Source organism: Dermacentor albipictus, chromosome 3 (genome assembly GCF_038994185.2).
Source record: "Dermacentor albipictus isolate Rhodes 1998 colony chromosome 3, USDA_Dalb.pri_finalv2, whole genome shotgun sequence".
Taxonomy (NCBI): Eukaryota; Metazoa; Arthropoda; class Arachnida; order Ixodida; family Ixodidae; genus Dermacentor; species Dermacentor albipictus.
This window is the reverse complement of record NC_091823.1, coordinates 9,959,361-9,985,000: the sequence shown is the minus strand read 5'-3', so window position 1 is coordinate 9,985,000 and position 25,640 is coordinate 9,959,361. Positions and strand designations below refer to the sequence as shown.

Below are 25,640 nucleotides of genomic sequence, written 5' to 3'. Positions count from 1 at the left end.
AAGACGCATATATATGTAGGTTGACGATACTCCGCGTCTGTGCACTTCATTTCACCACCTCATCTCTCTCTCTCTCTCTCTCTCTCTCTCTCTCTCTCTCTCTCTCTCTCTCTCTTTTGTTTCCAACATTTTTTTTCAACGGCCAACGACAGATTTTGTGTACATTCTTGCAGTGCCTTATGCAATATTTAGTGCGTAACGAAAAAAAAAGGTGATTTTTTTATTTGACCGCGCGTCTTTGCCCGGTTTTATCATCTCGTATCTCCGAGCGGAGCTCAGCCTTGAGTGCCGAAAGCAAGCGGTCTCCCACGCTGAAGCTTAATTAGTACGCCCACTGCACCTCCTACCTTTTTGGTGGCTGCGAGGCAGACCGCTGCCATTTCGCAGCCATCAACTGGTCGTGTTACTGGTCTCGTCTAAGATGTCTCGGATAATTAACTGAATTAGGCAACCAAAAAAAGTGTGCGAATAGGCACCGTATTGGACCATGTTGTTGAGTGGTATCCTCCCTACTTTTATCTAGACATTGCATTTTCTTTTTTCGGTTTACCTTTCACAGGAGAACCACGTGATAGTGCTATCTTGCGCTTCGCCGACCCCTCACATAACAGATTAGATAGGAAGAAGAATAATGGAGGGGGAAAAAAAACAAGAAAACGGTCATCTGACGCTCCCATTTTTCAGCTCATAGCTTTCTTATCTCCAAGCAGATCAACAGTTCGATAGAAGTATGCGCTGTAGACGCTGCACCTGGCACGTTACGTACCGCTATCTCCACAGGCTCCGCGACCGAAAAAGGTACGGAAAGGTGTTTCTGTGCTCCAAGTTGCCCGCGTTCGTGCTTCGCGTCGGCGATTCGAGAGCTCCGCTTGACGCCTGTAAGGACCATACCAGGCAGCTCGCGTGCCTAATCGCATTGGTACGTGCTCTCCAGACTCGAGCGACGCTGCTTTTATACTCGGCACAGGTGCCTACTGCAGGCCTCTTCGTTCCGGCGTCGAGACCACATGTAGCGGCTGGGTCATCCGTTAAAATCGAAAAAGAGCGACGTTGTCCGTCAAGGTCAATAGTGCCGGGTGCACATTTCAAATAACATGACAAAGGAACGCCGTGCTCTTTCTCAGAAGAATCGTGCAGTGATGGGTACACTATACGGTAGTGCTGAGTCTTAAGTGCGCGACATAAAACAGCGCCGCGTTCCTACAGTAAACATCAGTCAAATGAATGTAGCCTTCAGTTGTGAAATGCTTGATTTTTTTTTTTTTTTACCAAAAGCACAAAGGTAGTCTTGACTCACGATTCGAGGATTATGCCGTTGTCTGTTCGCCGCAATGAACAGCAGACGACTTTACACGTGGGCAGAGAGTGTCTCAGTGGAACGCTGCATTCCGATTGGCTCACGCTAGCTCAAACCTCCAGAGCACTGCACGGTGCTATAGTGCACGGGTCTAAGAATAAACCTGATTGCATAACTTTTCTTTTTTCGTTTACCTAATTTAGAAACTTCTTTACAGTTGCAGGGGAGCGGGGGTTCGTATGCTCAGTCCGAAATGTGTCACACGTGAGAGACTGGCCATCGTGAGGCCCAGTTAAAAGAAGAGGAAAACAAAGCTAATTCGTGAACAACCAGACGACGTCGCCGGCATGAATGCGCAAGGCCGCCGCGCTTATATACCTGCGGAAGATCATTTCGCGTCTGCTAGACGGAAACGCGCTTACACCTGGTTCTTCTCTTTATTTTTCTTTTTTTTTACCTCTCTCCTTCTGTCTTTGTTTAGCTATATTTTTTCCTGGAAAGGAAGGTCTCCGCCCGCGCGCCTCGGGATGCGCCGGTTGTATTTCAGGTTACACAAGAGCCAGAGGCGTAGTTGGCGTAGCGAGAGCATCGTCGGCCAAGCGTACGTACTACGTGCGTACGTACGTATACGTGCCGCGCCATGTGCGATGCCTGCGGCGTTAAGTAGGTCGAGTCTGGCCCGCGCTTTGCGACCACATAAGAAAGGAAACTAACACACAAACGGCAGGCACAAAATAAAGGCGAGCTGTCATGCTTCAGTTCGCAGTCAGCTATCCGTGGCTGAAGAGAGCAGGGCTTAATTGCCATGGCGCCACGTGGCACCGCAACGCGATATACCGGCCTGGGAAAAATTAAGGGCCGTGCGCTACGCGAAAGTAATTGCTACGTTTCGGGGAGTTGCCCGATCGCGACAGCGAGTGTTTGGCGCGGATTACAGTGCTCGCCATCCAACTAGAGGGAAGGATATATGACATAGCATATGACAGCCGGAGTTGCATCATCGGTCTTATTCATTTCGCAGACAACCTCGCTGGGAATCCACCGTTTATGATGTATATGCTGTATTGAAGCTCAATCGAGCGCGCGGCTTTGCTTGGACACTTTCAGGTTATCGTTGACGTACGTGTCTAGAAACGTTGGAAATACTAATAAAAGAAAGAAAGAAAATCAGGTATGGAGGAACATGGTGAATTTTCGTCCTTAGGACAGACGGAGAAGCAACAGGTCACGGCTGAATTTGAGTTTGCAAGTCGTCCTTTACGCCAGCGTCTGCCAAAATAAGGCAATGCCCACGACTAACAACCCCATACTGTCCACCAAACGGTTCTGGAGACAGTTCTTGCGCGGCGACGAAAACTCGGAGCCCGCGATACGCCCTCAGCGCACGTTGCCGCCTCTCACGGTGTGACACACGCGCCAGTGTACGACGAAATTTGTTGTGTTTTATGTAACAACGCTGCTGTGAGGGTGACGCACCGAAGCCTTTGTGGAGAGGATAGTGCACAGATCTTTTGTCTCAGCCCGCTTCGCTGAGCACGGAAATCCTCTGCAGCCGACTCAGCAAGGCGTTCTCTCTCTCTTTGAGCGCCTAAATCCTACCTAAGCCCAATTACGTGAGTGGCGAGTTCCGTGAGAAATAAAAATATATCGCGTCTAAATAAGATAGATTATAATACCCGTCTTGTACCTAGATTATTTAGTGTTGAAGTTGACTGCCATAAAAAGCTGCGACTATGAGGAACTTATTCTTACATCGGGTGCGTTGCAACGCCTTGCGCAGAAAACAGCGGTAGCTTTTACCAACTACGCGCATTGATTTATACCCATAAGTCCTTGCGCGTTTGCTGACTGCATCAGCAGCGCCCCCACTCCCGCCACCTGCCTCCTCGCTGTGCCTGCGCCTGTGCCATCAGCAGCCTCTCCACAGGGTAAAAAAAAAATATATATATATATATATATATATATATATATATATATATATATATATATATATATATATAGCAAGAGATGAAGAAAACACTGCAAGACGCGTAGCGACGTATGCGTATTGCTTGTGTGGCAACGATGTGTGCGCTGTAACTTGTTTCGCTCGCCTCCCTCGAAGCTGCGAGGCGAATTAATTACCGCTAGGTCTTCAATATGTGCCCGTGAGGTGTTTCAATTCGCGCGGGAGTTGGAGGATACCGTTGATCCGACCGCAATGGCAGAGGTGAGTGGAGTCGGCGCTGATAGCAGCGTCCGCTGCACACACTCCGTTGTCACATGTTGGCGCTCACACGCTTCGTTGTTTTTCGCTGAACGTCTTCGGTTGAGAGCTGGCGTGGCCCCGGACCGTCGTTTGTTGCTACGTCATTTAGGCTTTCCTCTTTGGAAACTATAATGATACCTTTCCTCACGAACATGCCTGCACGGCGCATCGCATCGTCAACGCAAAGGTCGCTACTCGCTACAGATTCCCTGTCCAGCGTTTGCGGTTTCTTTTTCCTTGTTTTACGCAGCGTCAGATTTAACTACGCGTAGTATTATATGTGTGTAGTATCACCAAAAGTCGAAACAAAGGTCTGTCTTTCGGGGGTGTGGCACCGGCGCGTGAGGAGAAACGCCTGCTGCTTGGCGGTGCCGAACATACGTTGAGATCGTGCGTCGCATAAAATATGTAATCCGGTGTTTGAATGTCACTCGCGAGGCTGTGATTGCAAAGCGATGTTGCTGTGTCTGAGATGATCTTCAAATACTTTTCATTTTAATCATTCGTACGATGTCCTTTAATTTCTGGGCCAGAGAGGCCCGGTTGTCGACCGCGCGGCTGCGTATACGGAGCCCCGCGTCACTCCGATCAATAGCATGTCGCCTAGCTGACTCCGCTATAGGTTCATGTGAATCGTAACGTTATGGTTCTTCCTAGGCGCTGCCTCAAGCAGTTCTGCTTACAGTGACCTCGAAGTACAGAACACTGCATAGGAACGCGTTTTTCCGAACCTTCAATGGGTTAGTGTTCAACGAAGCAGAACTTATTTTTCTACGTGATTGCCAGTCGCGCGGTCCCGCCTGATAGCGACACTGTAGACATTCGTCTGGACTGGTCTGTCTCTACCAAGGATTGGACATAGAATTCGGCAGCCCCCTGTTGGTTAAGCAGCACATAGAGGTCACACTTTCTCAGGTCGTAACCGTAATCTGCACAAGTGACTGTTTGATACTCTACTATTATAAGGCGCTGGCTTTTGGCGCGCGCGTGATACGGCCAGTGAAGGACGGTTTCTTTAGCTCATTTTCAGTAAAGGCCGTTTAAGGTCACTGACGTGGAAGCCGATAGTCCGGCTGTGCTCAACGTACGAGCTGCACGATGCACTTTGGGGAAGTAAAAAACGTGCACAAAATGTCAAATAACGCTCCCGTCGAAAACAGCGCGGCAGTGCGCGTATTCGGTGTAACTACGATAAGGTGCTCCCGCGGAGCATTTTGCCCTTCTCACTATTCCGTGGTTCTCTTAAAGCAAATCGGGTCGAACCAAACAAATGTTGTGGAGACACTGCTTTAGAACCAAACATCCAGAATAAACAATATTGAGCCCTAGCAGCTGCGTGCGTGTGGTCGCGGTGACATATCGCGGCGCAAACGTTGTTTTCCCGACCGTGTTCTTAGAACTTACGTATGTGTACAACGGACACCCACAATCTTTATTTTTTTTTTTGTTCGTTTCCAGCACACGTTCTGCACGTGTGCGTGAAACGGCACACCTTTCCCTTCTGCGCCTTCGAGACAGGCTGCAGTAACTTGCGCCTCGCCTCGCAAGTCGTATTGTTCGCTGCGCGTGCGACCGACCGCACGTCTTTATTCTCCAACTGGCAGGTCATTTACTGGTGCTGTCTACTTTTAAATATTTGCTTGTTCTAAACTAGCACATCTCCGCGCGCTCTTGCGGATTCGTATGATGTTCTCTCCACTTTTGACCCTCCTCCTCCTCTAAAACGTTTGGAGAGCGAAGAGTGACTGCATGCATAGCGCCGTGGCGAGAGCGACATTGCGGGCTCCCACAAATGTGGGTCAGGAGTGCCTGCCCTCCTCCGGAGTTGGCGCGAGAGAGGGAGAAAACCCGAAATGGATGCGAGAGAGGGTCATCTGCTGGATGGGATGGAACACGTCGAGAAATGAAAGGGCCCAAGCGAAGGGCGGGTGCGTGTGTTTATTTTGGTGGTGGCGCGGAGGACCGTGTTTCCTTTTCTGATTGGAGAGAAGGACACCGTCTTGAGAGAACAGGAAAAGCGCTTCCCCGCGGTAGGTTCAGAGCAGTGGCTGTACACCACTTCTGCTGACAGGCAGCATGTGTCTTCTGGGATGGATGTGGGAGTTGCGCAGTCCTCCTCGTGTGACCTGAGTTCGTTGGGTGTGTTGTAAAACCCTTGATTACTACAATGCTTGCAACAGGATTGAAAGTGCGTGTCGGGTGGCTCTTGTGCCTGTGTTCACACAAAAAAAAAACGATCTTTTTCTTCCTTTTTTTTTATTCCCAGGGTCACAGGCCTGATACTGGACAGCAGAGGAGCTCCAAGATTGCCCGTTTCATTCCAAGACCTCAGCGTGTCATTGCCAAGAAACTAGAAGACTTCACAGCACTCCTCCCCAAAGCCACCTTAAACCTTCCATCAGAAGCGGAGCCACTTCCAAAGCCGACTTCCCTTTCATTAAATCATCAGAGTACAGAAGCACCAGTTGATGAGGCATTCAGAAGAACCCACAAGTATCTCAAGATTGGTGATCGTGTGTCTATAGGAGAATCGAAACATGGCATACTTCAGTACTATGGAGAAACGCATTTTGCCGAAGGAGTTTTGTGTGGTGTTGAGCTTGATGATGCAGCAGGTGGAAAGCACAGTGGCATTGTTGATGGAGTAACCTATTTTGCATGCCGTCCGAACCATGGTATCTTTGTGCCAGAGTCGAAAGTGAAACTGCGTGTCCAGCAGTCAGTGCGAACACTGCCCGAGTTATCTTCACAGGCTCAGACGGAAAATGAACAGCCAGCAGTTAGGCCGAAAAGTGCATCCCTTCTGTCACGCCTCCCCAAGCTCGGTTTCTCAGGCAGGGCATCAAAATTAAGGCAGAAAGAAATAGATACAACAGACGAAGTCGATGAGCTTGGCAGTTATGTCACTGGTCGCAATACTGAGGCAGCATCATATTCAGCTGACCATGCGCCGTTATGGAGAGACGCAACTGCAACTTGTTCCCCAGACAGTGATTCCGATGACTATGATCGTAGAGACTCATCGCTACGTGATCGTGTGAGTCCGGAGGTTCTTCAGGAACTTCGCTCTGCACTTATGAGTGAACTACCACCACAGGAACCAGCTCCTGATCCAAGTGCTGCACCGAAAAACACTCTTTCCCCCATTCATGAGAATTCTGACGAAGTTGAAAACAGGTGTGCTAAGAAAACACTTTCGCAAAGCCCAGAAGGAGCTGTTGGGGGTGTTGACTTTCTCTCTCCAATTGCTGAAATCATGGATGAGGTGGATGAAGGTTCAAAGCAAGACAGCCTGGGAATACTAACAGATGGCGCTATGAGAGATATTGCTGTCTCTGTTGATGGACAGTCGTACCAAGGGGTTCTCCCAAATTCATTTTCTATAGATGATGTGGCTGACATTGTGGACGAAGAGCAGCTAGATGAGGGGGATGAGCAGCCCTGTGCTGCATCCACAGAATTCAAGCCTAGTGACCCCCTTACTGACGACAACATTCCAATGATAAGCAGTAATGTTTTGCGAATATTGCAATATAATTTCCCCGACCAAGTAGACTACCTCAACACGGTTATGGCTCGCAGTGGAGCCATCATAACCAACGAGCCTTCCCCGCTTAGTCATACTATGTCTGAGACTCCCTCTTCGGTGACTGCCGACCTTAATTCTGATGAATCCAGCATGAAGAAGACATCCGACAGTCTCGAATGCTCATCTGGGTTTGCGACCAGCATTGGTTCTGTGGAGTGCGAGCTTCCAAGTGCAGCCGATGCACTGACCGCAGTCAACCTGAGCAGCCTGCAGGGAGAGGATGGCACCAGGCCCAAGCGACCCACGTCGGCCTACACTGTGCGCAGCACAGACACAGGCTTCCAGGGTGACTCTGAAATGGAGAACCAAAGTGAAGCAGGGACCGCAGTGAGCCCGTGTGAAGACAAGATGATGCGGTGGTCCACCTGCAGCAGCCAAGATAGTGGCGCCGTCTCTGAGTCAGAGTTTCAAAGACGAAATCTCCATCCGGACTGCTGCCCGGACTGTGGCCGTGTCCCCTCGCCTGCCGGGAAGCACCTGCCATCCCTCCGTCTGCAGGCACCGGTGTCCAAGGATCCCATGTTGGCCGTGAAGCAAGATGAAACGGGCGCAGTGCAGCAACGGTCCACTAGTGAACCAGAAGTTGTGCATTCCGCTGGAGAACGAGAAATTACCTGTGAAGAGGGCAGTAGTCCGGATGCACACCCTGCCGGGGCGGGTGAAAGCCAAACCAACGAACCTGAGACTGCAACTAAAGATGCTGATGACATTGACATTGAAAAGCCAGTGGCTGAGCCTGAAGAGGCTAAGGTTGCCACCATGGAGAAGACAGGCAAAGCGGTAAAGACAACATTGAAGAGAGTACCCATTTCCTTTCCAAAGCCAGCACCAAAGTTAGTGGTCTCTAAAGTAAAAGCAATGATTGAAGCAAGCAAAACAGAAAGTGAAGAGCCAACAAAAAAAATTGTGAGGCAACCAAAGAAAGGTCGATGGGATGACGTTACTTCAAAATTGGCCGCCAGCATGGCTGATGACAAGGTAAAACCAAAGGTAAGCATAGAGCTCTTTTTGATTCGAACAACCTATCCACCATATGTTTTCAAGCTCTTAATATGTTTTCAAGCCTCATGCTTTTAAATCATCATGATCTTTGCACGCATTGAATATGAACTTAAAGTATAACTAGTTGTCCTAAATAATTTACTTTGTATATAAAGTGTGCACTTCATTTGTTAAATAGGTTTATACAATTTAGATTGGTAGTGTGCAAATTTTTTTTTATTATTATTATGTATGACTCCTTGTATGAAAATCGAATGTATTCCTTTTCACTATTTCGTTCACTTTTTATTTATTTATAGATAGCATAATTTTACACTGCTGTATTAATTAATCATGTCGTACTAATCTATTTGTTAACTGAGGGTACTGCTGCAGTCGTTTGACTTTGAGACCCTCGCCTGTATACTACTAACGACCAACTGTGTATCTTGAATGAATAATAAACTGAAACTGAAGTAGTGCACTTCGACTATGAAGATATGTAACTCTAAGCATGACATTTGTCTGGGCAGTTTAATGCAGTTATGCAGAAAACAGGCATAATAATAAGCATGGAAGTTGAGGTGTGCTGGTTTCCACCCAAGGGAAACACTTTATATAAGAAGGTTCATAACTTTTGAATAATGCAAACATGACAAATAGGCACTGAAATGGGAGATGTGCTTTTTGGTATGCATATTAAGCTGATCGGCGTGGAGCTGAAAATACTTTTATTATGTGCATGTGTTCTGTGAACAGCTTGGGGTTGCTTGTACAGAAGTTCACTCTCTCTGGACTTTATTCTCAGGAGCCTGTACCGAGATCTACACACAGCTATTGCATACATGCTTTCTTGAATGTTTTTAGCTGTATTGCGAGTACCTTTGATGTTAGACATGAGATGGGACATTTCAGAAGTGTCAGTGCAGTTTAGCAAGCAGTGTTCATGGTTTCACCATGTGCGTTCATTGTGCTGCATTTCAATGAAGTCATGTGAAGTATGTATCATGGAACGCTGGCAGATGCAGCTTAGCAAACGGCCCATTCAGAAAATACCAGCCATGCTTGTGCGTGACATAGTGTAGTTATTAATGCATAGCTCCAAAAACATTATTTTTATATTGCCTTTTAGCCCAACGTCATATTATTTGCTTACTGCACAGACAACAGACTGAGATTACTACACACTACACTGACAATACACTATTTACTCATATGTGTTCATGATCAGCAGCTGTGCTGGTCACTCTTGAAATGCACCAAGGCAGCGTACTTATAGGGAGAGAGATTTGTCTTTGTCTGGGTGGTATTAGTGGTGCGGTATATAATTTGAATGTTACAGAAAATGATTTTGAGGTAAACTCTTGGGAGCACTCTGTGCAAGCTATCATGCTTTAATGATACATTTGTAGCAAGCAAGTGGCGTGGCAGAAGGGTGGCATGTATGTAAAGTAAATGTAATTATTCAGCTAATAGAGCCATGCTGATCACAAGCGTCTCTGTTTCTGATCACAGCAGCTGAGTTCAGATGAAACTGGAATTAAAAGAATGCCCGTATGCTTAAATATTGGTGGATATTAAAGGGGATGGTGAACAGGAACATTACAGTGGGCTTGAGTGGTCAGTTATGCTTACAAAATTACAAATAGGCCAGTTTAACCATGGTTGGTAAAACTTTACCACTGATTTTACCATTGGTGTGTTAGAAAGGATGTTAAAGTGAAAGTTGTGTGGAGCTGCCACCTTGACATTTTTGTATGATTTTCTGATGATGTCATTGATTTTGGCAGCAGCATGTGTCTGCACTGTGTCTGGTTAACTCCTGACCATTGCAAAATATGATAATGTCACATTTGAAATTAAGGGAAAACTCAGCCTGGCAACTTCTGTGGGTACCTCTTGCATTGAAACAGCCCAAATGCTCAAAAGAGAAAACGAAAACACTGAAATCTTTCATCTTACCATAACATCACGTGCTTCAAATGAGAAAGAGAAGCTTGAATTTCATTTTCTCCACTAGTGTGTAATTTCCTTTGGGTGAAGAATGCACAGATGGTCTAAAAGTCTCGAATGATTTATGGCATATTTTGCTGGTAATGTTAATGAGCACTCCAGCAGTACTTCACAGGTCGTGTACGACAGCAATTAAGCTCTACTGTGCCCGCAAGAAGGGTCAAACGTGGATAATGAAGCATGAATGACACTTATTTCACTCAGTTCATCTTGTGATGCAGCATTTTGGTAGCACTGCCAGAATACTCTGAAATGGCCACTCAAACGTGTCATTATTGTTTTGCATCGCTGTACGTTTAAAGACCCTGAGGTGGTCAAAATTAATCTCCAGCCATCGTATCCAATATTCCTCAAAGTTCAGGTGTTGCTTTGGCATATTAAAGCTGGTTATAACTGAGGAAGCACTATATTGCACCAAATTAGGAACAACATTTTTATATAAATTACTGTATTCGAAGGGCCACCAGTCACAAAAGGCCCGCACCTCCACTTTCATGCTGAAAAAAAATTTGGAGAACAAATGACTCACCAAAGATCACTTGCATCAACCTTTCCACTAGAGCAGTTAGAGTTGAATGGTTTCGACAGTGAAAGTAGCAAATCACTGAATGCACATTTCTCAAATAAATAATTGGTTACTGAATAGTTATTTCCAGCAAGAGCTACCTGAGTGTCCCCACAATGTCTTGTGGACTGTGGTGAACACCTGTGAACCCCTACTCAAAAGTGTCGCAGAAGCAGCAGCATGTGTTTTTGCACTCGCATGCAACTGTGCAGAGAGGAGATGCCCTCTCCTCCAATGGGAAGGTCTGTGTTCTTCATAACAGCCATTGCATAATATGTAGTGTCAGCAGCTAGTCCAAATGCTGACTCGCCTGAGAACTGCTCCCGGCCAAGATTTTGAAAAATAGTCTGGGTGTTACATGAGATTTATAATAATCGAGGCAAACAAGTGAGTGCATAACTGCATTAACAAATGTTGTCCAATGTTATCTTGCTTTCTTGCTGATGTTATCCTTCCTGCAATGCAGGTGAAAGAGGTGAAAAGCAAAGTCTTCACTAACCTGGAAGGAGCCAAGCAGCAGGCCACCCGACCCACTGCTCTGCCACCCACTCTCCGCAAGCCGGGGCGCTGCAGCACATCGTCCAGGGGCAGTGTTCGAACCGAGACTGATGCTGCAACGCCATCAAGTGAACACCACCACGACTCACCGTGAGTCTGTGGTGCTTCTTTACCGAAAACAGAAGAAGCTAGGCTTGAATGGCCTAGGCTGCTGTACTCCATTTCATACTTAACAGGCAACGCTGCAGCAGCTATGCAAGTAACGTAGTCATAAAGTCTCGCTTCACACGATTCACAGTGCAGTCATTTTGGCCTGCAATGCTTTCTACAGAATAAATACTATGCAATATTACAACTACAACTTGTGGGCGTGAGGTTACATCAAATTGCTTGTTATTTGTGCACCTTTGTTGTCCCAGTTAGTGAGGTACTATGTTTTGGATGTGATTGCAAGCTTTGCATTGTGGTCACAGCTTGCCAAAATCACTGCAGGATGCCAAAATGGCACTCATTCAATTATATATAGGTTCAGATCTGTGACACCTTTCACGTGATAATTACGCCATATATTGCAACATGGAGGTAAGAGACTTAATGTTACATTGCATTAGATAATGCATGCTTGTGTCCTTCTTTTATATGTAACGAATTCTTTTTTTTGGTTGTTAATGCTAGCAGTGGGAGAAGTCTGTTCAAGGATGGCTAATCAGGCGAGTTGGAACTCATCAGGGATAGCATTGCATGGCAAAATGAAGACACAGAAAGAGAAAAAGACAGGACAAGCGCTTTCTGGTAACTGAAGCTTTGTTGGAAACGAAATGGGGCATAAATAGAACAATGCACAACAACAAAAACAAGAAAACCACACTGACACATCAGTGTTGGTCAATTATACAGAAGATTACACAAACAAGTTACGAGCAGTCAAGGAAGGCCATTGTTCTTTGTCTAAGTGATAGAAGTCTGGCTAATACATGTGTGTTGCTTTTTGAAAATGCAAGATGCTTCGATAATTTCCCGCTTGCATTGGTCCTTGCGCCATGTGATTATGGTGGTGCTACACAAGGCCAGTGCCATCCACAGTCATGACAATGACTGCACAGGGGCATTGTTTCACAACATGTAAACGCCTTGAAAGGTGCAGAGACCTCCGAATTGTCAAGTCATTGTAGTGACTGTTAATGGGTGCTGACCTTCTGTAGCGTTGCCGTAATCACAAGGCACAAAGACAAACAAACACAGGAAATTATTGAAGCATTTTGGATTTTCCAAAAGCAAATCACACATGTTAACGAACCTTCTGTCACTTTGACAAAGGACGGCCAGATTGTATAACATTTTCACGCAGTCCCAATAAGTCGTGTAATTGGGGTTCTACTGTAGCTGGATTCACACAGCCCACATGAGAGACTGCTCATGTGAGCAGTGCCGTGAACAGTCCATCTGTGGCAACTGCTCACGTGGCAACAGAGAAAAGTGGACGATAGGTACCATCAAAGTTACTTCCATGCTCCAGGAGCCATGTTTTTGGGATCTTTTGCTGTAGGTCCAAAGGGCGATTTGACTTGAGTGACAATGCAGTTCATTCTGTACAACCATAATGAGAGCAGACAGAATGGATTTCACACATGGGGTCTCATTATGTGCTGTCTTTCCTGTATATTCAGATAGCTAGGCAACTGCTGAACTGTTGTTTAAAGCAGAAGTGCATTGGAGAATGTGACAGCTCACCAATATGTGTAGGAAGCCTGTTATATTGCTGGCTGCATTGTGAACAGGACTGGTTCTGACTGATACAAAGGTGGCTTGTTGCAGAATGGTTTCCCTCCGTATTGGCTGGCTTTTGCAGCCATTTAACATTAGGTACATCGATTATTCAGAATTTTTGGGGGCGGCAATTTAGCACAGATTGCTTAGCTTTTGTTAACATGACTGATGCACATTTGCAAAATCCAAAATTTATTTTATGTTCTGCATGTGCAACTATGCTGTCTTGTTTGGCTTGCTGTTTCTTACAGCTCCTAGAGTAACCACACCGCCATTAATAAAGCTCACAATTACTACTGTCAAAGCATTTGACACCGAGGTAACCTGCAATATGCCGATATTTTCAGGTGTGGAGAGTCTTCAAAGGATGACACTGCTGACAGTACCACAACAGCACAGGACAGCACCATTATGAAAGGTAGGGAATTTCACCACTTTTCTTACTTTAACAACATTTTATTCTTTCAGTATGTGCAAAACCTTGATTAGTCCAACAACACATTTGCAGGCATGTATTCCAATGCAAGAAGGTCAAATTGACGATGGATTTCAGTTTGTGTTTGTCCTGTGTCCTTCCTTTTTGTGTTGTCATTTTTCGCACTGATGCAAAGAATGCATCAATTCCAACTCACCCAACTTTGGAAACCTTAGTGAATTGCATTGCAGCCTGGCAGTGACTAGCCTTTGATTTTCATTGCTTGTTCTTAGTAGCAGTCATTTGATAATGATGGAGTGTACCTTGGTGTCTTTCTTCCCACTTTCAAGGTGGAAGTTATCCTTTTATTTTTTTTTTGTTCATGTGACAGAAGGATCTGGAAAAAAATGTGATAATGGTTATTTTCAGCATCAATGAGCTGAATTGACAACAGTTAGAGTACTCCACAAGGACACGTTTCTCTGTTGATGTAGACTAAATAAACTCGAACTTTTATATAATTCAGTATGACAAGTTGTTAGATATAATTAAGTAAATCTAAAATGCTTATTTTCAATATCATCGTGCAAGGACTATATGCTTATAATGAATATTGAATGTAATAAAGGCATTTCCAAATCAGATGCTACGTATAGCGAGGTTCAGTCGTGTCAATTGTGATTCTGAAAACTGAAAGGCCTCTGTCTTTACTAGTAGCAGCCAGAAGTCTCAGTAATGAGCCCCCTGTACTCTGTCTTATGCATAGGAGGCAGCATTAGGATGGTCAAAGACACTTCTCTGTCTGCTCACATTTGTGACAAAAAAAAATAAATAATAATCCATTGCATATGAAAGAAACACTTAGGTATGCATCTTCATTTCAATGTAACATTACCCATCATGCTTTTATGTCCCAAAATATTACATATTTATTACATGAAAGGCATCGCAGACCTGAACCTATTTACTAATGAGTGAACACAGTGACTGTACTGTGACCGGCGGTCTCAGCACACTGCTCGTACTTGCAACCAATACATAATACGATACATACTGGACTGAAGCATAACTGAAGATATCGTGTGCACCGTCCAGTAATCACCATTGACAGGTGCGCACATTCTGTTTGACTGCAATGCGCGATGATGCGCCCCCTATACTGCAATATTTTTGTTTCAGTTCTGGTTCTCCTTTACTTAAAAGCAAGAAGAAAAATATAAAAGAAAGCAGAAGCTAAAACATTGCAGTATAGGGTGACTACTATCTCATAGTGGGCGAAACTGGTTGTGCTATGAGGGTCCAATGAAATTTGCACAGTCATAATTAGATATAGATTTGCTCATCTGGTTTTGCCAAACTGTGTGATAGTACTTGCCATATTCAGCAATATCTGAGCTTCTGTTTTCTTCTATTTTTCTTTTCTCGCTTTCAAGTAAAAGATAACCAAAACAAAGACGAAAATATCACAGTATAGGGGTAGTATCATCATGCAGCACGGTCAAACCGTATGTGCATGCCTGTCAAGGGTGATGTCTCAGCAGCGCTTACTGTACCTTGAGTTATGTTTCAGCCAAATGCTCTGCTGTTCACATTTCACTTGATGTTGATAGTATAGGATACCAGTCGAACAAATGAAAGACTTGGCAGTCTCAGACCTTGGCTCAGAAAGTGCATACGCTTCGGAGAAGATGTGAATACCGATGCTGTCATGTTACTGTCGCCGTAAAAGAGACATTGGCCAATGTGGTTGTGCAGACAGTGATGCATCTTGTTGCCACTTGCGTGCACAGGGCTTTCAGTTCTCTTTTATTGAGAGGATGTCCTGTCCATACTGACACTGTCCACATTAGCAAGACAAAACATGTGAGCATCTGCTGGTGTGGGAATTTCCACCTTGTTCATTGTCCAGATAGCGACTTTCCACATTAACGAGGCACAGATGCATTGGAAAAGTTTTGTGTCACCACGAAAACTCCCTTTTTTGAGTCATTCGTGGTAATCATCGTCGTAATGACAAGGCATGACTATATGTCACTTCCGAAAACATTGTACCATCGTTTAACAATGCATTTATACTAAGATGTATAATTGCAGTTCTCCAACGCTATTACTGGCAATGAAACTTGGATACTTGAAACTTGAAGCGATGTTTCGTGAGCTAACCAAAGTAACTGTTTCATGGTGCTTTTTAAATGAAAGGCTATTGCCAGGCAAACACGCTGAGCTTCATTGATGTTCTTGTGCATCCAGTCTGGTTAATTAATTCTGTGACACCTGGAAACTGTACCAGAGTCGTGAGAATTGCCAGTGTGCTTCAGGATTAAATTTAACAACCTGACAGAGTTCCTTACTGCATGCCTAAATTTTAGCACACTGGCATTTTTTGCATTTCTGCCCCCACCGGAATGCAGCTGCATTGACTTGAGATTAAAACCCATGAGCTCAGTGTCAAGACACCATGAACACTGAGCTTCTGCAGTGGGTGGCACCAGCGATAGGTTTCATTCATTCATTCATTCATTCATTCATTCATTCATTCATTCATTCATTCATTCATTCATTCATTCATTCATTCATTCTATTTTCACCAGTAGCTACACAAGGCGTAAACAGGAGGACTCAAAAATAGCCAAAATGATATATTAAAAACAGTGCCAAGAATGTGAAGTACAATGGAGGCATCATGAAATAAAGTACTTTAAGGTATTGGCGTGACAGTTCTGTCTTCTTTTTTTTTTTTGCCTTAAATGAATGTCCAAATGACCTGAATTGTTGGAAAATGCTGGAAAGATCCATGGCACCCCCCACCAATTTGTTATAATGCATGTTTCCACAAACCAGTTTTGGTTTTGGAACCATGGTTTTGGTACCGTCGTAACTTTGATGAGTCACGACGTTATGATACAGTGACTTGCTCTCTCCCTGCTTTCGTTGGAGCTGTCACATGTGAGCACAGCCAGAACAAACGTGCAGCACTCTTGCTTATTTTTTTATGAGCAGCATCATCATACCTAGCCTTAGTGACACGACATTTGCAAATTTTGCTTTTTGTCGTAATGTGATAATTTTGATGACGACAAGTCTGAAATTCTGATGCAATTTTTTTTTTTTTTTCTGAATACGATTTCTCATAAGTGGTTCCCAACCTTTGTACTTGCTAACTGTGATCCTTATATGTGCAAGAAGTGTGTAGTAGAGATTTTCTTCTAGAACAAAAATATATATGTGACCATTCTTTAAATCTACGTAGTAGAAAGTGGTAATTGGTTCATACTCTTAGCATATATCTGGATCCTTAGTTCAGTCTCACATTGCAAGCAATTCCAAGGCCATCTTGAAAGTGGGTTCAGAAAATGAAATTCGAAGTTCCACATAGTGATGTTCTTTTGCAGCTGTTCAGGAAAGTCGAGAGCCCTACCATGTCTTTGGCATATTCACTGCAGAAGAATTGTGCCTATTGATGACATTATTGAGTGCTGTTGTTTAACCCCTTAACTTCCTTGACAAATTTAAAAACATGTTAAAGTGTAGAATTTCTTTTAGACCTAAATTCCTTGTGCCAGTCGTTTCTGAAAAAATATTATATAGTACCAGGAATGACTTGAATTTTTACTAAATGAGAAGAAAGGGGGTTAACCAAGCAGCACAATCTTTATTAGTCATATCGTAAGAAGCCAACAAACACTGACACCAAGGACAACATAGGGGAAATTACTTGTGGTTAATAAATGAAATAAAGAAACGATAAATTAATGGAAATTAAAGTGGATGAAGAAAACAACTTGCCGCAAGTGGGAACCGAACCCACAACCTTCGCATTTCGCGTGCGATGCTCTGGTCTTTTAGGGAAAAAATAGCAAAAGTCATTGTGTATTATTTATTTGTCAAAATTGCAAGAAACTGCATCTACACATACACATGTACAAAAATGCAGAAAGTTCACAACGAGTTAACTCTTCACTGGCACTAGGGGATGCTCATTGTTACCTTGTCATGGGAAGTTAAGGGGTTAAGTTGACAGCCAGTAAAGGAAGTGCTGAGTGAAGGTGAGAGTTTTATAACTGCTTTTGATAACCATGATGAATGAATGTTAGGCAGAAGAACAAAAGCTGCCTGTTTTGTTATCAGAATTTTTTTTTATTCATAAAAAAGCACTGAGGGGCCTTGGTTTAGCTAGGGTGCATTATTGTCTTCATAAGCCTGCTGGTTAATACACTACCTCGTTGTCTTGATAAGGCAGTGATGTGCTGTATCATGGACCAATTACTCACAAACACGCTTAAATAAATACGCGCACCACAAAAGTGGTGTATGCTGGTTGATGGAGCTGATGTAATGGGACGGGCTTTTTTTTTCTTTTATGCTTAATGAGCTGTAGTTCTGTCTATTCCATCAGTAAATTTTGAATATTTAATCGTTGAGCCTCTATCAGCCAAGACACTTTAATTGTTGCGGTTGTGTTGATATAATAAAGGTTGTGTTGCATGCTGTTTGCACTTACAAATGAAATGGGAAATAAAATTAGTCTTGAAACATAAAACATATTGACGTTAATACATTGATTTGTATTTCCATATTAATTGTTCATTGTGTGACCTGCTGTGATGGCTCAATGGCTATGGCACTCTGCTGCTGAGCACAAGGTCAGGGGTAGCCATGGCGGTGCCATTTCGGTAGGGCCGAAATGCCCATGTGCTTATATTTTGATGCATGTTAGAACCTCACGAGATCGAAACTAATCGAAGTTCCCGACTACGGCATACCTCATAGTCCATATGTTGCTTTGGAATGTTAATAAACCCTATAAATCAATCAACCAGTAAGTCATTTTTCACCATTTCAACATCGTCCAGCATCATTTCCTTTCCTCAAAATTTCTCATGTGGAACGGTTCATTACATGTTTGAAAATTTGTGCATTATTTGTTCATTATTATTATTTTTTTCTTGTCTCTCTAATCGCGCTCATCTCTTACCCTCTGCCTCTCAACTTATGCAGACAAACCAAATATGCAGCTTTTAAATGTTATTTTGTTGTGCAAGTGCGGTTACCCATCAAATAACTTAATTGATTAAATGGCGGGCTTTCACGTGGCAAAAGGTATGATTATGAGGCATGGTGCAGTGGCAGGCTCCGGATTAATTCTGACCACCTGGGGTTCTTTAACGTGCACCCGACGCACGATACATGAGTGCTTTTCCATTGCTGCCCCATCATTATGCGGCCACCATGACCGAGACCGAACCTGCGACCTCAAGCTCAGCAGTGCGATCTCACAGCCACTGGGTAGATGGTTACACGTCAGGCAAAATCACAGGGTGCTTTTTATTTGAATCCCTTCTCTAGGTGGTGATGCGGCGTCAGTCCACTCCTCTGGAAAGGGAGCAGCCTCAGTCAAGTCCGGTGAGTCAGTTGCCTGTTGCTGTGCAGAGTGTGAGAACTTTGCATTGGCTGGTGAAGAGGCCAAGTTGGGAGTTACTGTAAGCAGCACGCAAACAAATGAGGATGGCTTGGGAAGAGCGCAAGACAAGTGCCTCGTTCGTTTGCATGCTCTCCTGCCTGACAGAGACTTCTTTGCTGCATGTGCTTTTACCCTGAAAGCCACTGGTCCAGTTCCAAAATAGCTTTATATGACATTCCTTGTCTCTCTGCAGCTTTGCATGAATTTCACCTTTCATTTATTTTAGTAGCAGCAGGATATATGTATCCCGGTTGTTGTAATACAGCTATATTTTGTGTTGCTTTTTCCCCTCTACCTTCTTTCTTCTCTTTCAAAGAGGTATTCATAAATTTCCTTTCCAGGAAATCTGTTAGCTGGCTTCTCTTTGTCTCATTTGTGTTGTGTTCTTTATGTAAATCATGATAATGACCTGATCTCAAAATATTGCCTGGGCTGTCTGTTGTGTACTGGTTACTGGGTTGTTGTGGACTTGTTAGGGGGGGGGGGAGCAGAAATGGATATTGTACCGTAACCTCGGTATGCCTGAACTGATTCTTTATATGAGACTTGAGGCTGTGTCAATTGGACCTCCGTGAAGACGAGGATGGGCACAAAGATGGGAATGCAAAAAGATGAATTGTCATTCAACTTCACATTCCTGCAACATCTTGTCATTTAGTCCTATCCCAGTGTGCTTCCACATTGACTATCCAGGACCGTTATGTCTGCAGCGAAACACAAGACTCTGCCGATGTGCACAGCTAGTAAAATACACTTTTAGACACTCTATGTAAAATTAGCTTATTATTTGCAGCCGTCATTATTATCATCATCATCCTCGTTGGCAATGTCGTTTGAAAAAGGAGGTGGCAGCAATGACAGCACTAGTGTCAATTTTTTTTTTTTTTCATAGGATTGCCTATCAATTACTCTTGCCCTGTGCAAACCATGAGTCTTTCTTGTGCCCTTGAATTTCCCAGTCCTCTTAGCTGCAATCCTTTGTGTTATCTCGACTGCACTTCCCTTTTCTTGGCACGTGCTCCAGCTGTTAGTCTAATACCATTCTTTCCACCGGTTTCCACCTATTCTGTTATGACTTGCTTAACTTCACTACTTGCTCTTAGTCTATGCTAGGCTATCATCTGCCCATCATCATCATCAGCCTATTTTATGTCCACTGCAGGATGAAGGCCTCTCCCTATGATCTCCAATTACCCCTGTCCTGTGCCAACCGATTTCAACTAGCACCCGTGAATCTCCTAATTTCATCACACCACCTTGTCTTCTGCTGTCCTTGACTGCATTTCCCTTCTCTTGGTACCCATTCTGTAACCCTAATGATTCAACGGTTATCTAACCGGCGCATTACATGACCTGCCCAGCTCCATTTTTTCCTCTTGATGTCAATTAGAATATCGTCTACACCTGTTTGCTCTCTGATTCAAACCGCTCTTTCTATCTCCTAATGTTATGCCTAGCAATCTTTTCCACCGCTATTTGTGCGGTCCTTAACTTGTTCTCAAGCTTTTTTGTCAGTCTCCAAGTCTTTGCCCCATATGTCAGCACTGGTAAAATGCACTGATTGTGCACCTTCCTCTTCATTGATAATGGTAAGCTTCCAGTCAGGAGCGGACAATGTCTGCCATATGCGGTCCAACCTATTTTTATTCTATGAATTTCCTTCTCATGATCCGGGTTCCCTGTGATTAATTGACCTAATTGACCCATGACTGATCTCTAATCCATACCGTTGTTCTATCTATCCCTCGATGCTATGCCTTCACTATTCCTTTCCTTCACGACTGCGCAGTCCTTAGCATCTGTTCACGTTTATTTGCCATCCCCTTGGCTTCTTCCTGTCTCACCCCTCAAATATCATGCTTTCAGCACTCTCGGAACGCAAAACAAAGCCCACTCCAAAACGTCCAGACTACCCAAGGCCATGGAATACAAGGCCACCCACAAAAGGTAGGCCACTGCAACCGTCATGTGTCACACGGAAGAAAATTGTTTTTTTCTTACGTGGGAAGCCTGAACTAGTTCCGAACCTGATGCTTCACATTGAACTTCACAAGAGAGGCCCTTGGTGAGACAGCACGGGAAACAAAGCGTCTTGCAGGGCCACGATTGGATGTGTATTACACTGCTTGTAACAGGCTGCGTTGCATGCTACTTTTGCACTATCTTTTTGTTAGCCTGTGTTTTTGATAGTTTACTTGGTTTTGCAGTAGTGTACTGCATATCTACTCATTTGAGTAGTGGCTGCTGGTTGAGAGTTGGCTGTACACAATGCGTTGCATGTGATATGTAAGCTTAATGTAAATTTCACTGGCTAGTGAAGCATTTTGTTTTCTACTTCACACCTTACAAAGCTCAGTGCTCGGGTAATATGACAGTAAGGAATTAAAAGAAACATTTTATTCGAGATTTTAGTGATAAGGGAGCCCAGTATAAATGTCTCTCTCAGCTAAGGCAAATATTTGTACCAGAATCTAAGATGGAGATTGCACTTCATGGTGTGTGCATTTTGTTCAGTATTATAAATCAAAACTGTACGTCATCTGCTGCAGTGCCAGACAAAAAATGTAGGTTTTCCCAGTTGAAGCAGTCGTGGCGTATGTTGCCATCAAGGCAAGAATGCCGTCTTTCCTCTGTCTTCTCAATGGCAGACAGTTCATCTTCCTTGAACAGATAGTGCCACTGTTATATTTATTGGTATCACATTTTTGGTCCAGCATTGCCACTGACAGTGGGAACTTCAATTTTAGTTTGGATGAACTAGGCAATAACTGCTTCTAAACATAATATTCAAGAAACTCCATCGGGAAATGCCACATCCCTGCGAAATGTGATTGTGAACAAGGCTGTGATTTAGCTGGGAAAGTTGTTTAGTATATTGAACTTCTTTAACAATGCGACATTCTGTATAATAACACAATAAGAAAATTAGAGTACAACAGAGTGAAGTTAGTAACTTTGGAACTTGCATCATAGCTTTGCGTACAATATTTTCTGGACTGTTCTGTCTGTACTGAAAGTTCAGTTAGCTGCAGCATTTATTGAAATTGGTTTTGCAGAATGCAGTGTCTACTGATAGCACGCAGCACTCTGCCTCAGCTGTCAGTATAGTGTGATTCCGTATCTATGGTTCAGAGAACATCCTAAAAGTGCCTTCTTTCAGTGAAGGTGTATGTACAATGTTATATGTACTGGCAGGGGTTGCATGGAAATAGAATTTGCTAATTAGCACTAATTTCACTAACACAGTAACTGTTGATAACCCCATGTACAAAGTTATATAGTACCACATGTTTGGAGTCCTAGCTTGTTTCAGTTGTCTGCCCTTCATTGCATCCTTTATAAATGCATGTGCCTAATATATCGGAGAGGGCAACATTTTCATATTAACTTACAGACTCAAAAATATAAACTATTTTAGCTGACCTGCATAGAAGCCAGATGTTGCCACCATGTAACTTTAGGTGTGCATGTTGTAACCTCATGCAAAAACATCACAACAGTCTGTGTCCATTTGGAATGCGTTTGGCGAGATTGCTGGCACCCACTGACGTGTGTGTTGGCAACTGATCCCTTGGCATGCAGCTATGAAGCAACTGCAATTTCCAGGTTATTCTTGCCATACTTTTGTTGTTAGTGCCTAAAATCATGCAAGCCAGCTTTGCAAGTTCTGTTGTGAACACATGCATGCCTGAAACAAAGATTAGCTCACTCTTATTTAGTTGGGGTAGCACTTACATAGAGGGTAATTTGCACTAACCGGACTAACCAGAGTTCGTCCCCTCCTCCCTCTCCTTCCTAACCCATACCCCAATCCGGCCTCTTACACCCACCATTCCCCTGGGTGCCCGGCTGGTCCAGAGTTGGACGGGGCTAGCATGAGCCGTCCTGCTTTGGCAAGGCGGAGTTTGCCGATGCAGCCAAAATCGCCTTGCATGCCAAAAACGGTGCACTTTAGCCCCCTGCCCTGCAGTCCTGCACCACGACGCCAAGGTCAGTGTAGATCGTGCCCTTGGCATACAGGCAAAGGCAAGGCTTGTGTGCTCCTGCTTTCTATAGTGTACACTTTGTGTGTGTCTAAAGAATGTTGCATGCTTTGTGCATGTGTATGATGTTTAGCTCTTTTTTTGGCTTGTACGTATTGGATATGGATGTTTATTTATGCTACTTTTTAGTTTTAACACTCACTGAGAAAGATGGCTTTTTTTATTATTATTATTGGTTCTCTGGTTTTTGATGTGAGCTTCACCAGCAAGGCGTAATTGCATACTGCATGTTCAACTTGGCACCCTATGCATTTACAGCTTCTGGTTTATAGCAGTGACCCTGATTGACAGTGCTTATTGAACTGTGCCCATTTGAGTCAGTGCAATTAATCTGATGAAAGACAGGCTCATAAAGGTTTGTGTATATCTTTGGCAGTATTTACAGCACGTCATGGCTGCTGGGATAGATCTGTTCAGTCTTGCACATCCCGCTAGTTGTGCAGTGTTTCACTCACATAAGGCACAGAGGGATAAAGCATTGTAAAAAGCATACAGTGCATTGTTGTGCAGGTTAATCATTCCACTCAGTGTTTTAGGGAATGTTTCAGGTAATCTTAGATAATTGGATACGTTGGACATTGTTAAATTTTTTAATCTTGTTTTCTTCTGTTGCTTCATTCATGTTAAACTATTGCTTTTTAATGAGGCTAGAAAAGGCGCGTTGTTCTTTTTAGGAAATCATTTTTATGTGATTTTTACAACACATTTACATACTGCATTTCGTTGGCTTTAAGCAATGATGCATACTTTCAGAATATGTATTGCAGCTCATGTTTCACGCAAATAAGACACGTGAAAGATAATGAAGACATAATCAAAGAAGACAGTTTTCGAACCTGTAAAGCACTCTGTGCTTTGGTGTCCTACTGGACCCAAGTGTATTACAGCACATGTATAGTTAAAGCACCTAGACAGACGCTGCTTTATTAGTCCACTCCTACAGTGTTCACTTAAGAAATTAATTTACAATGTAGCGTCCAGGTGCGTTTGGCTTCCTGGTCATACTGTGAATCAGCCCAGACAACCTCCATTAACTCAATGACCTACACTGCCATGCTACCATGGCTTTCTGCCTTGCATTTATTTATTATATACTGGAGAAGGACCACACACAGCCTGATCCTCTCCAGGCATCGCCTGTCGTCTGCTCCGGTGCTCTACACCGAGATCCTCCCATTTTCAGCAGCACCGACGACTGCGCTTAACAAATGGGATGACGCAGCTAAACTGAGTGATATCATTATCTTTCTGGAGTTGCTAATCTCTGGTTCCGAAATCATAAATCCGACCTTTCCACCTGGACAGCATTTACAAATTGTTTCAAAGAAGTCTTTGGTCGCCCTGCTATGTACAAGCTTCGTGCAGAACAACTCTTGTGCGGTCACGCTCAGCAAAAGGGTGAAAACTTCACCAGCTGTATTGAAGATGTAGTTGACCTTTGTCAGCGCATTAATCCTACTATGGCAGAAACTGGAAATATAAAGAATGTAATGAAAGGCACAGAGGATGACCCGTCCAAACTGCTCTTGGCGAAAAATTCTCAGACGGTTGACGAGGTCAGTATACCCTGTGCCAGAGCTACAACGGGCTCCGCAAACGACGCTTTACTATGTGCCGAGCTATCGTGCCAGACAACACAGCTTCAGTCCTAACCGATAGTTCCAGTGCTGCTCCCGCCTACTCCTAATTGCTCGACCAAATCAGACAACTCCCTCGAGAGGAAGTCGTGCACCAACTGTCACTTCTACCTTCTACCCAGTCGTCTGAGTCCCCTTTGTCTCCAAAACTCGGACGTGTCATGCACGAACAAATCAGCGACGCACTACCTCTCGCTAATTGGCCACCTGCAGTGCTGGTTCTGCTCACGTAGTATGTTGCTGTCATCGCCAGTCCAAGACTTTCGCCTGCAGTTGCACACTACACGCCCACAAGCGGCTTCTATGCGTTGCCTTCTGGAACTGAGGCATGCCAAGAAGTGGCTTCTGCGTGCCTCTCGACAATTATTATTTACCCGACAGACCCACAGTGACACTGTATATTGATTCCGAGCCCACTTCTGGTCTGCTTTACGGAATATTAGCACAGTGAAGTCTGTGACTGTCTTCAGCATGATACAGGCCCTTAACGACAAGGACCTTTCACCCTCTCAACTCGTGGCCGCCGTCTGCTTTGGGAACAACGCGCAGGAGATACGCCGTGTCCCCGATCACGCTGCCGGCCAGAAATCGCAACCCATTTGCATTACGCCTGCATTTCAACTTAAACCTACTTTTTTGTTGTTGTTCTTGTCTTCTCCCTGCTGTCCCCACGAGCCATTGTTACTGGTAACCGCGGATGGCCGTCCTCGTATCGTCTCTCGGCGTAATGCCATGCTTCGTAAGGATATGATGATGATGCGCGCCGCGGGACCGGCCCCGTTTTCGCGGTTATTCCCATCGCACGACGGCGTCTCGAGCGAGCCGCTGCGAGACGCGTTGGCCCGTGTAATGACCGCGCGTAATGTCATACCGCGCTGGGCGTGAGCGGCGCTTGTTCCGTTTTCGTGGCTCCGGACTGGCCCCGTGAGTCCAGTTGCTGCGTCAGTAGCGCCAGCGACAACTGCCGTGCAACATGGCGGCTGTTACGAGCAGGACTGGGGCTGTCGCCAGTCGGCGTCAGAAAGTATGTAGACGATTTAATTTATTTTCCTGGCTGCCGCCGTCGTGGGTTGGACGAACAATTCGTTTCGGGCGCCTGCAGTGACGTCGAAATTGTCATGAAAGA

The 25,640-nt window shown here is 44.3% G+C and overlaps 1 protein-coding gene across 7 annotated transcripts in view; it reads left to right on the top strand.

Moving 5' to 3' along the window:
• Positions 1–3,290: 3,290 nt before the first annotated feature.
• LOC135919528 (restin homolog) overlaps positions 3,291–25,640 on the top strand; it is a 162,368-nt gene continuing 140,018 nt past the window's right edge. For 6 of the 7 annotated variants that reach the window (XR_010569992.1, XM_065453414.1, XM_065453412.1 and 3 more), the window contains exons 1-7: positions 3,291–3,506; positions 5,812–8,124; positions 11,160–11,341; positions 13,306–13,376; positions 18,720–18,776; positions 20,701–20,781; positions 22,693–22,824. Coding sequence is in view for 6 of the 7 variants with exons in the window: in XM_065453414.1 (XP_065309486.1) it covers positions 3,498–3,506; positions 5,812–8,124; positions 11,160–11,341; positions 13,306–13,376; positions 18,720–18,776; positions 20,701–20,781; positions 22,693–22,824 (2,845 nt within the window). In the remaining variant the exon portion in view is untranslated. The remainder of the gene's footprint in view (positions 3,507–5,811; positions 8,125–11,159; positions 11,342–13,305; positions 13,377–18,719; positions 18,777–20,700; positions 20,782–22,692; positions 22,825–25,640) is intronic. The other variant, XM_065453415.1, reaches the window with a different exon arrangement.